General features: G+C 42.5%; 1 protein-coding gene across 4 annotated transcripts in view; it reads left to right on the plus strand.

Moving 5' to 3' along the window:
* The first annotated feature begins 1646 nt into the window (after nucleotides 1-1646).
* Nucleotides 1647-16580, plus strand: part of LOC111243378 (uncharacterized) — a 45251-nt gene continuing 30317 nt past the window's right edge. Inside the window, exons 1-2 of one of the 4 annotated variants that reach the window (XM_086977060.1) lie at nucleotides 1662-2481; nucleotides 12196-12262. Coding sequence is in view for 1 of the 4 variants with exons in the window: in XM_086977052.1 (XP_086833178.1) it covers nucleotides 2403-2481 (79 nt within the window). In the remaining 3 variants the exon portion in view is untranslated. Of the gene's footprint in view, nucleotides 2482-10654; nucleotides 10990-12195; nucleotides 12263-16580 lie in introns of those variants that run through there. The other 3 variants (XM_086977071.1, XM_086977049.1, XM_086977052.1) reach the window with 3 other exon arrangements.

Here is a 16580-nt window from a genome sequence, read left to right on the forward strand (position 1 = left end):
AGCGGTATCCGATGCAGTGGTAATACGAAGACATCCTTGCAGGTTTCTAATAGAGAGGCAGCCCCTTCTTCTTCTTCTTACCAGCCTCAAACTGCGTAGTAACTGCTAACTATTGGCAAACTGTAGCTTGCATTAATGGTAACAGCAGCCACCAGCTAAATCATGTCGGCCGAGAGCCCTGCACTGCGCGATTTGGTGGCCTTCAGCACCCCAGCAACGGCTTGCCACCTCCGCGACCTTTCCTTGCGCCATCTATGCAGTAGTTTAACCCGCTAGCGCCGACAACCTCTCGTCGTGGCAGACTAGAAAGGCCTAACCTTGAAAAGTCATCAAGCAACGAACTCTGACATCCCTCCTTCGACGCAAAGGCCAAAGCCAATATAATTTCGTTCGGATGTTCGAATCTTGCTCTAGCCGTTACCGCTGCATCACTTTGCAGTTTGGTCCATTCCAAACCTTCCGATTGGTTGTGCTGATGTTGGTTAATGTCGCCTCCTAACCTCTACTGCTGCCGTACTTCCTTCTGTCTTTCGATCTAGCTGCCTCTAAGTAAAATCTCTTATATGCTGTGTCGTTTCGCCGCTGATGCCACAGTCTCACCTCGTCTAGTACTCTTTCTGCCTACCGCTATTACTGCTGTCGCGTACGTCACAAGAGCTTTGCCCCTCACTCTCTTAATCTCCCTTTGCTGTTCCCGGTAAAAGATCCTTCACCCAGGTCAGACAGACGTAGGCGTCGTATTATTGCTTTCTCCCGTCTGTTTTCTCTCCCATTCTCATTGTTGCCCCCACTATCGTGGAACCGACGAGCGGCTTCTTTGCCCTCGCTTGAAGCCTTAAAAACACACTTTTTGGTACACTTGCCTACACTAGCAACGTACGTATGGATACGGTACACAGAGGGCTTACATGGACTAGCAGCAATTATCGTGGACCTGCTCAGTAATGTTGCTAGGTGGCAAAGCTAAAGGGTAATGCGGCAGTTTCGGGAATCTTAGCAGTGTTTTTTCTGCAATAATGCGGACTGTCACTAGCTACTATAGAGTACTGCTTACGTCCGCTTAGCGTGCCATACACTTCCATACATTTACAGACACATACATATACAGCTCTTTTAGCGCTCTGCTCTTTGAGTTGTACTCACTTCCTATTCTCCGGCGTACTGTTTTCTTACTCCTGCACGACCGCTCCTTTTTGCACACATTCTCTTTGGACCCCTCTTTTTCTGGTGTCGCTCTTGCCACGATCTCTCTCCTTCCTCTGTGATCTCCTTTCCCAAGGTCTTGAGAAGCATCCTATGCAGCGTCTGCTGCCGCCGCCGCCGCCGCCGCCGATGATGCTGTTATTTTGAAGGCAAGAGCCTCATTACGCGTGATTAACCCCAGCCAGTGGGGGTTATTATAGCCAACACTATCCGGGCCCAAAGTTTAGCTTAGCTTGCGTGATCAGACGAGAACCGGCGCATTCAACTTGCTATAACCAATGGCCCATAGCATAACCGCACTGTCGCCGCCATTACCGCCACCGTTACAACCATTTCGTCGTCGTCGTCGTCGACGTCGTGGTGGTTCCACTACCCTCTGCTTCGTTGTCCTCTCTACTGAATTCAGATCGATCACGGATCACGCATGCGCAATCCTGGTCGCCACGGCGCGGTCGCGGAGTACGCGCGGACATCAACAAGCCGACTACTAACACCGCACTGGCAGACTGACTGCGCTCGAATAGCAGCGCCGTTTTGGTCCCCGTCTGCACCAGCACACGACTGACAGCTCGGATAAGGGTGGGTCACTTTTTCTGTGTGAGCGTGTTCGTCCAGTGGGTATTATTGCCAGGCTACACTCCCAGCCGACCGTTCTGTGCTTCTGATTGAGAACGAGTGTGCCACGCCTTCGCAAAAGTGACCGTCATCTATCACTACTAATAGCCAAAGAAACGGGCGCACCGGCGCTCAAGGATTGCTGACTCGACGGCAAAGTCAGTACATAGAGAATCGAACGAACGCCATTGTCATTACTGGCTATAATTGTTCGAAAGAAGTCAGGTGAAGTTCGGTTTGAATAGTCCCGCCTCTGTAACGGACGAAGGAAGTGAGTGGGTGCGTAAGCCCGCGACGCGGGCTTGGCAAATCTAGTCTTTTTCGGTTCACCTTACCTCGGTACTCGAGCTCTTTTATGCGCATATAAATATTTGTCTCTGTGAATTTCGCGAGGAGAGCGATCATCGTGGCCTAACGAATACAACAACGAGTGCTGACTACGAGAAAGTTACGTGGCTGCTTCGGAAAAAAGGTCACTGTTCACTGAGTTGGGTCTGTAAGGGAATCGTTGTACTGCGCGAGTTGTCTTTCCGGTGTTTCGGTAGAGTGTCATCGACGGAATCGGTTTCTGACCCACATGGAAAATGATCACCGTTAACCACTGTATCAGCTTGGCGGCCACCTCCCTGCAGGCGTACTATTACCGTCGCCTCAGCAAGACAGGTATAAGCTGTGTAACAATATATTAGATTAGACTGGGAAAAAAACAAACAGCGGAAAGCCCAATGCAAACAGCGAGGGTCACGTGTTTAAATACGGATTGGAGCAAAATCATTACATTTGTATATCTGCTTTTGGGTTGACACATCTCAATAATAATGTTCCTTCAAAAAGGTAACATCCGACAACAAATTCAGTTTCAGAAATATAAGGTCAAATATAAGCCAGACGTTATATTGCTGTGTCTGGGAATGCCTGCAAAAAAAAAGGTACAATAGGAACGTTGACTGCGATTGACGCTAGATGGGTCCGAGACTGGCATGTTAATTTCATAAATCTCTATTTTAGTTAACTGTACTTGTAAATCTTATCTATACATTTCTTATCTATCTGTTTGTCTTATGAGAATAATGGCGATTGCTTTAAGAACAATTTATCATGTCAGAACTGGAACCGAAGAGAGGAAACGGGAACCTGACGAAAGGGCCCTGAACGTTTTCATTATGTCTGAATCACCGAAAGTATGTTTGTGCAGAACCTAAAAGCGCTGATATCGAAGCTTCAACCGAATGGTGACTTATGTCTATGATGGATAAATTTTACCCCAGAATTACGCTCGTAGTGAGTGCGAAGAAAGGTTTTATTTTGCGAGCAAAAGCTGCCTGCTTGTTAAGAGCACCTGGAGTCGTAGATCCTTTATATAGGTTTAACCTTTTAACTGACCTGAATCCGTGTAATGCCAATGTTCCTGATTGGTCTCTAAAATCACTTTTCCTTGTATATATAAAAAAAAAAGCAAGCGCTAATAACATCTCATGTAAAACTGTTTAGGTTACAGAACTTCAACTGGAAAATGTCCGACATTGTAGATTTCTATATTACGTTCTAGATGATGTTTATCTAAAACGACTGACATGGTTATTACAGTTTGTGACGAATAGGTTTCATCAACACAAAAACTGATTTTATCACTTGCTCTATAGATTTCCAAAGTTTTCGTATTGGTTTATCTATGGCGTAAGCATAACCCGTGTGATCTGTGTACTGGATATTCACGTACATTGCCCAGAGAACAAGCTATCTATGTGCCGCGTATGCTTCTAACTGCGACTTGCCGGAAAACTACAGCCCGAGGCTACTGAATATGCGGGGCAAAAATGGATCTTTTACCATGTGTGCTTTTGGGCCCAGGGTTATTGCCCTTCTACACATGGCTCTTCCTGACGCACGTACTAGAATTACAAAAAAACAAAGTAATATAGTAGAATTCAATAAGTTAACATCAATGTAAGATTCTGGATAAAAACTTTTTTGATAGATTTATTTAGAGATCTACGACTTTAATCGACAACAACAATTTCGGCAGTTGCAGCAAAGGCAGGTATTTGATTAGAAAGGTCGTGCCTACTGGAGTTTTATCTACAAAGCCCCTAGCCATAAGGGAACTTGTACGGCTAAACCCTTCTACCTGATTACGACAGCTTATGGATATCACTCGACATTTTCTTGAAGAGCGATCAAAGTAAATCGCATCTAGATGTGTAGACTTATAGAAAAAGGGCTCTGTATATACGTCTCAGTTCGCCTGCGCAATATGCCATTGCACTGTAATTGTTCTATTGGATTCTCTTACTTCGGCTTCGATAACGAAGGAAACACTACGCCATTCCTCACCGCTAGGAGGAGCGTACGGGAACAGAAAAGATCAGTCAGAAAGCTTCCTGTTTGGGTCGTCAATAGATGGCGGACGTTGGATCCATTTGGACTCTTGTCTTGTTGCACATCCGTCCATGCTTCCTGCTAAACTAAAGGAATCGTCTTTTTTTTTGAACTAGTCATTTCCACTCAGCAGCAGCCTACACTCACAAGCTGTAGCTCACCTTCATCTTTATAATTATGAGCTAGTGGTATCATGATGATGGCCACGTTACCCTCCCAAATTCGTCAGTCTATCCACATGGTACCTCCGTTAATGAGCGTTGCAATGCCGTTTCTACTTGTCTTGGACCCTGTTAAGAAACAAGGCTGCATCGAGCTATTAACTCGACATGGAATTTCGTACATTACCACTAGAATCTGCTTCGTCTGATTCATTTGCCACGTCATCCACACCATCCGTACACCTGATTTTTGTGAATCATACGTTTTGCTTAACAATCGTGTAGATGTACAGCAACGATTTGTATGTATCATTCGGGATGCTTGTTCTAACTCTTATGTGAACTGTGTGCATGTGCAGTCCGTAAGTCCCCTTCAACCCTACGTTTAATAGAAGTCATGTGAGTGATGCCTTATTTGCGAGCATCTATCCCCATAAGGGCTGGTCTGGATCGTTTTCTTTTTCGGTTTGTATGTGCCTAATATGTCCTTCGATTCAATTGATCGTCACTATGCCATTGCATGCCAGTCTTCGTGCTAGTATCTTTGAAACTCCATTTTTGACTAAGCCGTCAGCCCGTTCGGTTCCTGACTCGAAATCTTTTATATTGATACGCGCTTTCGGTATAAATATAGTTCGCAAAAAGGCAAACCATTCGTCAATTTCCAACATGTTGGCATACTACAGTATGCTTCCCCGATAACAGGCCTTATTTTCCCATAACCCTAAAAAGTCCAAAAAAGTTGCACTATTGCATAAACAATCGATTTCTGCGCTGTTGTCCGTGGTCGCCCCTATATTTTCGAATATACTTTGTATCATTGTCTCATTTTTTCGTGTGCTTATATCTAGACACTATATAAACCCCACTATATTAACGTCTGCTGTTGTCATTTCCGCATGAATCAAGCGAAAAGCAAAAACATTGCAGATCGATGTTGCTTTATGGCATTTGTGATAATCTTCAGCTAACGACTTGCTCACAGACAAATGTTTGCAAATGCTGTGAAACTTGTGTTGTCATTCGCTTCGATGCAATCATGGTATAACTATCTCGTATGTACAATTCATAAGCGCTGGATGACACGGTTTAAAAATGGCTGCAGGTGAAGGCTCACACCCATCACCTTGAGGCAACCTACCTATCCCACAAGTCGAATACGCGCCCAGCAGGTAACTAAACAGCTTTCAGTCGGTTAATCATCTAGATGCCTCCCGCAAGGGCTCTTAGCTACTTCCGGCTAGCGAAACATTGTAACGCTCATAGTTTTCATACAACGGAAACGATATACGATTGGATGAGCAGCGCGATGGTCCACGTGTACACTAGTAGGAACACGACGCCGTGTCTGTCTGTGAAGTCGTGGAACGGTGAAAGAATTTTCTTTTTGACAGATGTTTCCTAGTTATGTTGATGAAAAGTGTATTTACTTGAGTTGTCAGCAGGTCTTCTATGGAGAAACTTTAGCCGATGTATGGGTTTGTGATTATATGTTGGTGCTTTGCTGCCTGCCGACTGTTCTACAGTAGAAGGGCTCGCTCAACGTCCTATTAGCGTTTCGCATCGCGACGGAAAAGAGAGGCAGAAACGTTGAAATTTGCAATAACATTCCTACTGTTGTTGTAAAGCTAGGAAAATAGGTCTAAAGGAAAAAAATTGATTAGAAGGGCAGTTCACTGATGAGAGCAAAAATTTTCACCTTCTTCGTAGCTATATGATCTTCAATGTTATTATGTATAGTGGTCGTGTGTCGTATCGCAACATCATTGCAAGAGGAAACACAGGGGGAGCACTATTTCGAAAACACTACTTTCGCAGCTTCTGCGAAAGTATCTCTCAAGAGGGGGAGGGGGTATACCAACTGGCAATGCTGTGTCGCAGAAGCTTGGATAATAATTTTGTGATTTATATCCACCTTCTGATGAGTTTTCGAGATGCAAATCCGAATGAAGTTTCAACGAACGTTGATCGGTATTGCAGGCATCCACAATATTTACTGCGGGAACGAGTATTGTATATACTTTCCATATGGGTATGACCGGTTTTTGACCGGATTTGCCACAAAAACAACCGAATAGAGTACGGCATCGCAGAAATGAATGCGTGAAAAATATACAAGAATCATTAAAAGCACAGAGTATTACAAAATATTGACGTGCAAGCCGAAAGTCTTGGTATGCTCGTATGGTTGCCCCCAAGGGACAACCATAAGCAGGTACTGGTATGAATCTTGTAATGTACAGACTGAAAAAGTGATAGGCCATATAGAACGAGCGTTTCTGGCCGGATCGATTATTGTACCCAGCAGGATCGTGTTAACTGGAGCAAAATATGGACGGTTGATAAGCGGTCTTCGCTAAACGAGATCTTTCCTCTTAATTTTGTTGCTGCGCACTCTTATGTGGCTCATTGGACACAAAAAGTGACCATATGAAAATAAAAGCGGTTTTTTGCCAAATTCTAAATTTTCTACAGGGCATAACAATTGCGCGGGTTGTGCGGGATTAATTCATTGGCTTTCGGCGCAGAGTCAGAAGCCAATAAAATGTGTTTCCTGGAAACTGGGTATGTATAGTCGTGAGCATGATCTGGATTCTTGAAAGTTATAGACCTTGTCTTCTGAAAGGTGTACCTACGCACTTCAGCCGACACCGTCTACGATAACTGGACAAGAGGTGTTCAACATGTGCCTCTTATAGAACAGATCGAGGTAACAATGGTGAGAGATAAAACATTATCAACGGCTTCAATAACAATGATCTACACTGAGAACCATGCACCTAAATAAGTAATATTGCAGTATCCTTTTGTGTCGGGTTACTGCAATGTTGCTACACCAGTATGACGACCCCTCACATCAGTTTATCTGGGGTTGTCGCTGACCAGTTACACACTTTCTACTATTTTATGTTATATCATGTTTCGTTCTTGAATTTTGCCTGGTCTTCAGTGGATCCACAATGCATGATTTCTTGCGGCCCTCTAGCTAGGCTTACTTGGAGCCTACATAGACGGAAATGTCTCGGAGTTCTGAAACGGAAAGTACACGCTTCCCTTCTGGCTGCGCTGCTGTAGTCGCCGGCCTTAGACCTACTACCATATTCCGCTCATCTCGGTTCCACTTGCGCACCTTGATTCTTACCAAGAATTCGTTACCGGCAGAGGACGAAGGCCAGGCAAAGCAACACAATGCTTCCCAACGACAGATCCTAGGACGAAATGAACAACAAATATGGTGAAAATTTGTAATCTTTGTGTGACAAGCTTCCAGGAACTTGCCAGCATCCCCACAACCAAACTCCCAGGATGTCACTTCCCCTGAAATCGTTATATCCTAGACACCTCTCCCAGTTTTGCTTAAGTGTTGATAGTGTTGGACCAGACTGGGCTGAGCAGAAGCTGCTTTGTGAGTCATCTTCTGTGTACGGCCATTTGTTTCATGTGAGATGGCAGCTACGCAAGGAACCGATATTCAAACTCGCACGGTCACGAGGGCATTCAGCAGCGGTGCATCCGAAGCGATTAGTCTCTGTATCTCTATCTGACGAAGAAAACGTAGTAAACGTAGAAAACGTAGTAAAGTTGTCAGCTTAATCCAACTGAAGTTTAAACTCAGACTCATTAACGATAAGGATCGTCACTTATGTATAAACAGCATTTAATACGACTATAATGGTATATAGGACAAGGAGTGGTAGGACATGATTTGTCATTGCCATTGTTGTTTTAGGAAAAAGTATGCGAAAAGTGGTTAGTGAACCTGAATAATGCCTCGAAAGAACCGTGGATGAGATAGCTCTGTTACTGTTCATTGATAAATAACTACTATTATTATTACTGTTATAATTCCGTAGACAGCATCGAAGACTTGCTTTATTCTGTGAATACTACGCTGACCGCATTTACTACTTATGTCGCGAATGCGAGATCCACCAGCTCTTTTTACCACTTCTGATCGATACCTGCTCACGTATACAGATATGATTTATTTAGAAGTTGCACTTTGTGTTATTAGTGATATACACTCCGTAAGATAAATGGAACAATTTCCAAGGAGCGGAAGAGGTTCTCTGCAGATTGGTTGGTACCGTATGTAGGAATTGTGCCTGGGAAGATCGTAGCATCTCTGGAAAACGAATTCACCTTAGCTAATGCATAACTCTTTATGGTGGTTTGTATTATAGGGTTTTAGTTTATCGATATGCCCAATGTATCATGCACAAATGCGTACGAAATAGGAAAACCAGAATGCTTTCAGCTTACAAGTACGTTGTACGATCTATATCGGACCACGATCTTCACGATTTCTGGTCAATGGTTTGTTATGCATCAGTATGTCTGCAGGTCTCACACAAGCTCTATGCGTGTTCTACGTATGTGCCATATGTATACTGGCGTGCCTTGAAAGCTCGAGAGATTGAACGCTATATAGTTAGCTTCTAGATATTGGAACTAACGCAGCCTATCACGCGACCTATCCTATCTAAGCATTGGGTAGATGGACGGGGTGACAAGCCAGAAGGGGTCAAACGAATCGGCTCAGCCACTTTCACTCGGCCATGAGTAGTTATCACACTTCGTTCCGCTTCATATTTACAGAACAGCCCTCCTGAAACAGCATCGGCAGCAGGTATATTGTACAGGTTAGACGCACACAAGCCTAGACATAGTTTTGGTGGACTAAAACATTTGAGCGTTGAAGCGGGTCGTTAGAATCTCAACCATTTCGATGCACCTCAACGGCATTACATCAACAGAGATTGATGGCGTCTTCTACTAAAAATCACTGCAAAATCATTGATACTGAGTTGGTTTAGGTATAAGCTGGAAGGTTGACGCTTTACAGGAAACATGTTTGGTATACCTTTTTATTAAGAATCTCGGGCCAGCGGAAAACATCAGTTGTCTGGATCGATGGCAATGATACCAATACCATTAGCAGTGATGAATGAGTGCATACGCTTTAGGTAATGATTTTAACAGTTGTTTAACAGACATTTAGTTTTTATATATAGTATTATTTTAACAGGATTTGAAGCATTTACTGTGGATAAAGTGGGGCAAACTGAAAACATGACAAATCGATTGGATTAGGGTATCGACCTGTGGATTGCTTCGTCACTGCAGATGCCTACATTCTAGCATCTCCTTACATGCTCTCAAAAATGAAGTACATTTTGACATTTACCATAACCTGAAACATCAGATTATTATAGGTCCTGCGAGGGAGCAAATAATGTCTTCTATAAAAGGCAAAGTGCAGCAAATTCCGGAGGACATATATGAGAGTTGCTAGGTTATAAGGTCGAGCGTATGCATCGATGTATAATGGGAAAAATTTGCCACCAAAGTCAACATCAGCAACGAGGACAGAAGAAAAGGCAGCTTCTGGAGCCTACAGCGACGATAACCAGAATAGTCGAGCTCGCAACAGCAGCACAATCGCTGCCATATCCAAACCATCATACTGAGAAAAATAGAGGCGATAATCGCAGTCGTATGACGAATGTCCTGCACACACCTTAAATAGACCCAAAGGATCTCGCAGCCGTCAAATGTCAAGCCTCTTCCGTAACCCTGCAGATCTACGTACCCGCGACTCTGTGGCTAGCATTACTGATCGTACGTGGTGGCAGATAGGACTGAGAAAAGGGGTAGGCGGAAGAAAGAGCCATTGGCTGAAAAATAAAATTTACCCACAGCCCTGCTCCTGTAGCCTGTCCCTTTCTTCTGCGCTGCTTTTCGAATCTTCAGATCTAGTTCTTGTTTGCTTTACAGTCGGGTGTGCAGGGAGTTTGCAAATGAACTGACGCCTGCCCCTCCCCTCCCCCCCCCTCTTTTTCACGCTGTGAGAGCGCAGTAAACGGCTAAAGTGTGGAAATTAAGGAAGGCGTCAACTGAAATCTCTTTTTCTCTCTAGAATATACTCTAGTCTAACCTGAAGTTAACGACTACAATTTCTACGCTCCTTTCTTTTTATGACAAATGAATTCAAAGATGACATGTGTTTAGCCAAAGTATAGATGCCTTTGTAGCTACTTTGAAAGTGGCAACATAGTAAGAACGGAAAGAAGTGTGATCATCAGTGTCTAATGCGTACGTGCCTCTGTTATGTCGATGACACCTACTGTCGAAAGAAGGCCACTGCTATTTTTAACAGATGCCAAGATATTGATAAGGTGCCGCGATCTTGAGGGAAAATAAAATATCTAAATATAAATGCTGGTATAAGGTTATGCTAAGAGGTGCTTAGGTTTGTAGAGTGGTCTGTTTCGTTTGTTCATGGGAGCTTCAACGTAGTGCGGGCGTTATTACTGTTTTTGAATACGTCGTCATTTACCCTGAGATCGACAGCATTTGCATGGGTGCACAAGGGGCAACATAGTAATAATCTGCCTTTCTGCATGCATGGTTGAAGAACAACGTTGTTTCGTGTTGAACTGATGGTTGTATTTTGATACAATGCTGAGAGAAAGCTCTTGAGGTGCAAAAGATACGCCTCAGGGCGTATCTTCAAAAGCTGTTGTTCGAAGCGTTATTTAATAAAGTAATGTGGCGCACGGTTCAATTGTACTGCCAAACCTGGAGGAGTACCAGAAACCCGTTGAGCTGCCAGTTTTCAAACAAGTTGGTAAGAAAAATCTGACTTTTGTACAATGATCTTAATGTGAGAGCAAAAAATCTATAAAGCTTTACGAATCCGCATGAACTCGCAAATGTGGGCATCGCAAATGATGTTTTTCCCTGGTATACTGAGCTCATATCAGTTCACTATTTGTTGAATGGTAACACGCCTTTTAATGGAGCATATAATAATTACATGATAATAAAACGATTAGGATCTAGGGGCAGAAATAGATAGTCTAACGAAGACTATCTATTTCTACTATAGACATACTATAGACATCTGGAATGTTTTAGGCTTATACAGAGGAATTATTCTTTCTTCTCAAGAATAGCTAGGCAAATGATCTTTTCATTTAAATCACCTGAGTTTTTTTTTCAGAATGTTCCAAACGATAAGATTCTAATTACACTTGTTTGTATATGAAAATTTCTCCGATGATTAGTTTCGGCCTATCGTAATTACGTATAATTCATCCAATGTGCCATGTACGGGTATTCCAGCTTTCAACATCAAGCAGTGATACCTGAAGATCCACATAAAGGCTATTATGGCTGGAAGCTTTGGGTTTCTACCTAGATATGGAATTGGGACATCGCTTGCCCCACAAGTCGCGGAAGTAAAGTAGATAGGAGCTTTTTTTAGTGATAGATTTTTATAGGAACTTCTAAGTAATGCCAAGTCTGCAGGTAGCATTGTCGGATTCGTGGGCATTAATATACGTACATTAATACCTGGCACTTCATCATTTTGTATCGTTGTACATTGGGATATATCACCTATTAGTCCATAGAACAGCTTTTCCAGCAGCGATATATAATTATAGTATAAATCATTAGCCTATAAAGGACCCAAGACTCTTTTTACGAGACGATATAAAAATGTTCGGAGTTTGGTGTGCAATACTCAAGCCTTTAGCAGTTCACTATAGGCGTCCAACGAAATAGCGTGTCTGCCCTTAGAGCGAAACTTAAATTGCCGCGCGTCTTCAAGCACAGTGGGCAAACATCTCACTACGGCACTAGCACTAATAATAATGATCCATTAAAAAGTGTCGAGATTTTCTATAATACGATATAAGACCCAGTGATTTCTAGCAGAACTTGCTGAGTCAAACTCAATAACGGAATAAAATATGTTACTATTCGCATTGAAAAAACGATGATAAGCTGCTGTTGAGATGTTTTTTGTTAAGCTGAATGCTCTTTTCAGTCACAACGCGATCGCCATATGATTCATGCAAAACGCTTCATTCGCTAGTATGAGACACAGAGCACAGGTGAGCTTTTCAATTTTTAGCATCCTTTCACTAAAATCAATACTATAATTTACTTAGTTATATCATGTTGTTGACGTAGGTACTGCATCAACATGACTATCCACTCACTAGTATAAACCATTAGCTAATTTGCTATGGGCCAAAACTTTTTCCGGTTATCAGAGTTGCAGTGCTGCGTCAATCAAAATAAAAACTAATAACAGATCCGTGTCACTTTTCATGCCTTTCTTTTATACCTGTGCATGGCAGCATCGCGGCTTGAAAAGTCAGAAAAGATGCTGCCGCTCAAACGATCCCAGGAGAGTATTATGCTTCGTAAACAGGTACCGACTAAATAAACAAATAGGCCTACGCATAGCCTGAGAGAAGCTGCGAGGAGTAGAGCATCGATGAGTAGGTAACGGCGATCTTATCACTTTATTGCGAAAATACACAGAGACGCTGGCAGTTTAATGGATATAAAAGGAAACGTTAATTCTGATGGCCGCGAAGGCTCGAAACAGAAGCACGACAAGGGTGTCGTAGATCACCTCACACTTCTTTGTCTATATCTGCTCGTGAAACATGCAGTACTTACAGATTCTGGTCCTATAATAAAAAGTATCTTACGCCCCTTAGCGTCATCGATTGGCATCGTAGAAGAACGAAGGATACAAAGAAGCACAGAGAGGGAGAGAGAGTGAGGAAGAAAGGGGGTCGAATTAAAAGGCTTCGACGGGCGAGGTTCACCTAATTTGTGACTTTTAGTGGAAAAAATAGTGATATGCGTATGTAATGATTCGTGTTGCTTAATGTCTTGGTGATATTACCCGAGACATCTATGCAAACGGAAATGAGCTGTATACCTATATACATACGTTTTATACTTTGTGTGATCGATTTGCATTACACGTGGTTACGTATTGTCAAAGACTGATTCCTTTAGGCTAATATAGTGATTTTATTTTGTCATTTAGCTTTTGGTGTTGTAGATGATGTAGATCGCCGGTTCGGCATCTCACGATGTAAACAGACGAATATAGAGAGCTAATAGTTCTTTTTACGTGCGCAGTTCGGTCAGCAATCTGAAACCAAGAAGAACAGCCTAGTATAGCGTTTCCTTTGGTAGCAAACGAATCCTTTAAAATAAATAGACTTATATGTGAGAGTGAGAGAGAGAGAGGCAGAGAGGAAGAGAAAGACGGGGAATGGGGTGGGGGTCAGCAAAGCCTATCCTCAAGGGCCTCATGAACCTTTCGAGATAATAGCAACAATGGGATGCGACGTGCAGAAAAGCCTGCTTTACTATCCAGATTTTCGAAATACTGCCGTTAAATTAAGCGAACCTCAATTGAGTGACGTGACATTCAAATATGGCGCCCACTCGGTACATCTTCACAGAGTTGGCATCGACAGTGGACTACTGTTTTTTGAACGAGTTTGAGAACAACTTCAGACGAACGATTCACCTAATAAACATAAATAGCAGATGGATCGAGTTTGAAAACGTTTTTGCTAACAGGTTCATCGGGTACAACTGATGTACGGCGACAGTAAATAACAGTTAGAACAGAGCATAAGCAAGTAAGCAAAAGCAGGCAAGCATTCGTGCTTTCTTGAAAACGCAGTATGGATCAGACGATGTCTCAATTTAAGACATGCATTTTTGATGTTTCAACGAACACAACCATCTGGAAGGCCGGTGTGTATGTATCGCAGATATCAAGCGGAGTGAACAGTCAACTGTCGTTTGCTAGACGAGTCGCTGTGCTTAGTTTCCTTCTTGCTATGCCGATTCCCATGATGGCTAAACATGTAAGCTATATAACTGTGCGCCAATGTGTTTTTTTCTCTTCTATTTGAGTTAAGTTAGGTTTTATCTTTGGCGATTTCAATAATAGTGGAGGAGCAGACGAATTTGTAAGTCTTCCGTTTGGCCAGAAGAGACGTAATGAAGTGCCGAAAAGTGCTGTTCCGAGGGATGCTATCTTCCTAGCGACTAATATAAATGGATCTAAATCATCATGCTACAAGGGAGAAAACGAACTTGTGATTGAGGGCACCGAGGACAAGCTAGTTAGTCAATGCCATGCGCTTACACAGGTCAATCTTATATGAAGTACGTGTTTGGTGAAAAACTACGCCCAGATATGAGACTTTTCAATTTTTTTTTTAGCTACATCCTTTTAGGCTGCATAGTTTTGCTAAGAACATTTCTCGAAGTGACGATTGCCGGCTGCCGGACTGCCTGTAACTGTTTTCTGTACCTAGACAGAAAGTACGTCGTTAAGCATAAGTTTATCCAAGTTTGAAAAGCCATTAAGCCCACAAAGTTTTGCTGAGACACATTGAAAAGATGTAGGCTTATGCCCGTGTATATTCAAATCTAAATACTATATATATGCAATAGAATACTAAACGTCGACTATGCTTATTGATCTTTCAATAGCAACTATTACGATCGAGGGCCGTTTACAATGGGTTACAGTAAAGATATTTCAAGTCAATGGACTTGTATTCTGGAGGAAAAAAATCTTCAAGGCCATAAGCTAGACCTCAAGCTACTGATCTATTGATTTTTGGACCGAAATGTTGAAGTATGCTATAGCCACAAGCGGGATGTTTCACAGGTAGAAGCAACAATGAACGTTCCGTGTGGAAAACTCTTTCCAAATCATTTACCAACGCACCGTGGATACATACAAGTCTTTGTTTGTCTAATCATAATGCTAGTTTCCTAGTAAAATCTCACGTTTTAATTAGAAGGTTTACGTTGCCAGCTGGCCGTTTGTTAGGGAGCAAGTGTTACGCCCTGCAGGGAAGAGCGCTCTCTTTCCCCTATAAATGTTACCGCTATTTTGTCCGATAAGGGATTGTCGATTTGCTACCTTATGGAAGATATGACTTACCTGATCCGGCGTTACGGTTACAGCATAGGTTAAATTTAGATTTTCATGGGATTCGACGCCAACTGCGGTCGTTTGATTTACGCTCGCATAAAATATAGAATTTTCTCTCCGACTCGAGTCAAGGAACTCATATGCAAACAGAGTTCGCATTCGCAGGTTCGGCTATATAAACTAGAACAGTGCTCTACCTAAATATTTTTCTGTTTTTGCCTATAGCCTTATAGTTGAAAACTTAATCTCTTAGAGGAATAACACGTAATCGAGAAAGAAAGCGACCACTGAAGGGTTGAGACGCCATTCGCACACTCTAGTGCCTTTTCTGCATCGATCCCAAAGGGTAAACCACTGCGTGGTGGTGGACGTTCTCATGGCATAGTATATATACGCACATACATCTCCGAATAGCAGCGATATTTCCACTATGCAGCATGTCGACTATGAGCTACGTAGCGATGTTGCGACAACGGTTTGAGAATAAGTACAAGCCTTCAACGAAGGCTACCTTCATCCTTGAGCTAAAAATAAGTCTAGCAGTACACACGCATGTTCAAACCTCGCTAGTCTGTATCATACTAAAACAACTTTATGGACTGTATTTTTATTGCACTGTTCAGGTCGTCATAGGCGGTGCTGATTCTCGAAGTTGAACTTTTCCCAGAATGGTTATGCTTTGTCTTAAATACTTAAGCAGATCTTTTATCGCAGTTCTGAAATCAGAGGATAGTGGACTTGTTTACAAAAACCTACCTACCTACTTAGCTACCCTGGAAAAAAATGCGGGGCCTCTATATTGTTCAATGCTATGATGATTATACTATTATTCATACAAAGATTTGTAGCGTTATGCAAAACTAAAGGGTTACCAGTCATGTTGGCAGTCTCAGCTTGTTTAAGCCACTTTTTAGCTATTCGAGACTTTCGAGTAGGTGGAAGAGAATTGTGACCAGAAATCAATACTAACCATAGCATTCCGTTCTATAACTAACAACGCTACGGGAACACAAAAGCTATGCATAACTCGTATATCGATCGATCACGTTATTACTGGTAGTATCGTTGTCGTATGATGGCAGGACGTCTATAGAAGCGATTGGAATCTATTATCCCTATGCGCTTGTGTGCCTACAGCGCTAGGCGATCTTTGAAGTCAACGACATAAGGACGCGCGTCACAACAGATGTTATCCCTTGTCTCGGCTTATTGACCTTGGTAGGTGGAGTGTCGTAGATGCGGACAGATTATAATTCTTGTACCTATGCAGGTACATAGAGAATTCAAACAAAAACAGTTTATTTTGGTCCGTGTGATGTACCCTATCAGCGAAGTATATTGGGTTTTGTCAATTCTCACAAAGCCTGTGAGTAGGCTCCGGTATTCCTACGAATCTGATATGAGCTGACGTGGGCACGTACTTACATCATTGTCACCAA

The sequence above is a fragment of the Varroa destructor genome, unplaced genomic scaffold (assembly GCF_002443255.2).
Source record: "Varroa destructor unplaced genomic scaffold, Vdes_3.0 BEIS01000001.1, whole genome shotgun sequence".
NCBI lineage: Eukaryota > Metazoa > Arthropoda > Arachnida > Mesostigmata > Varroidae > Varroa > Varroa destructor.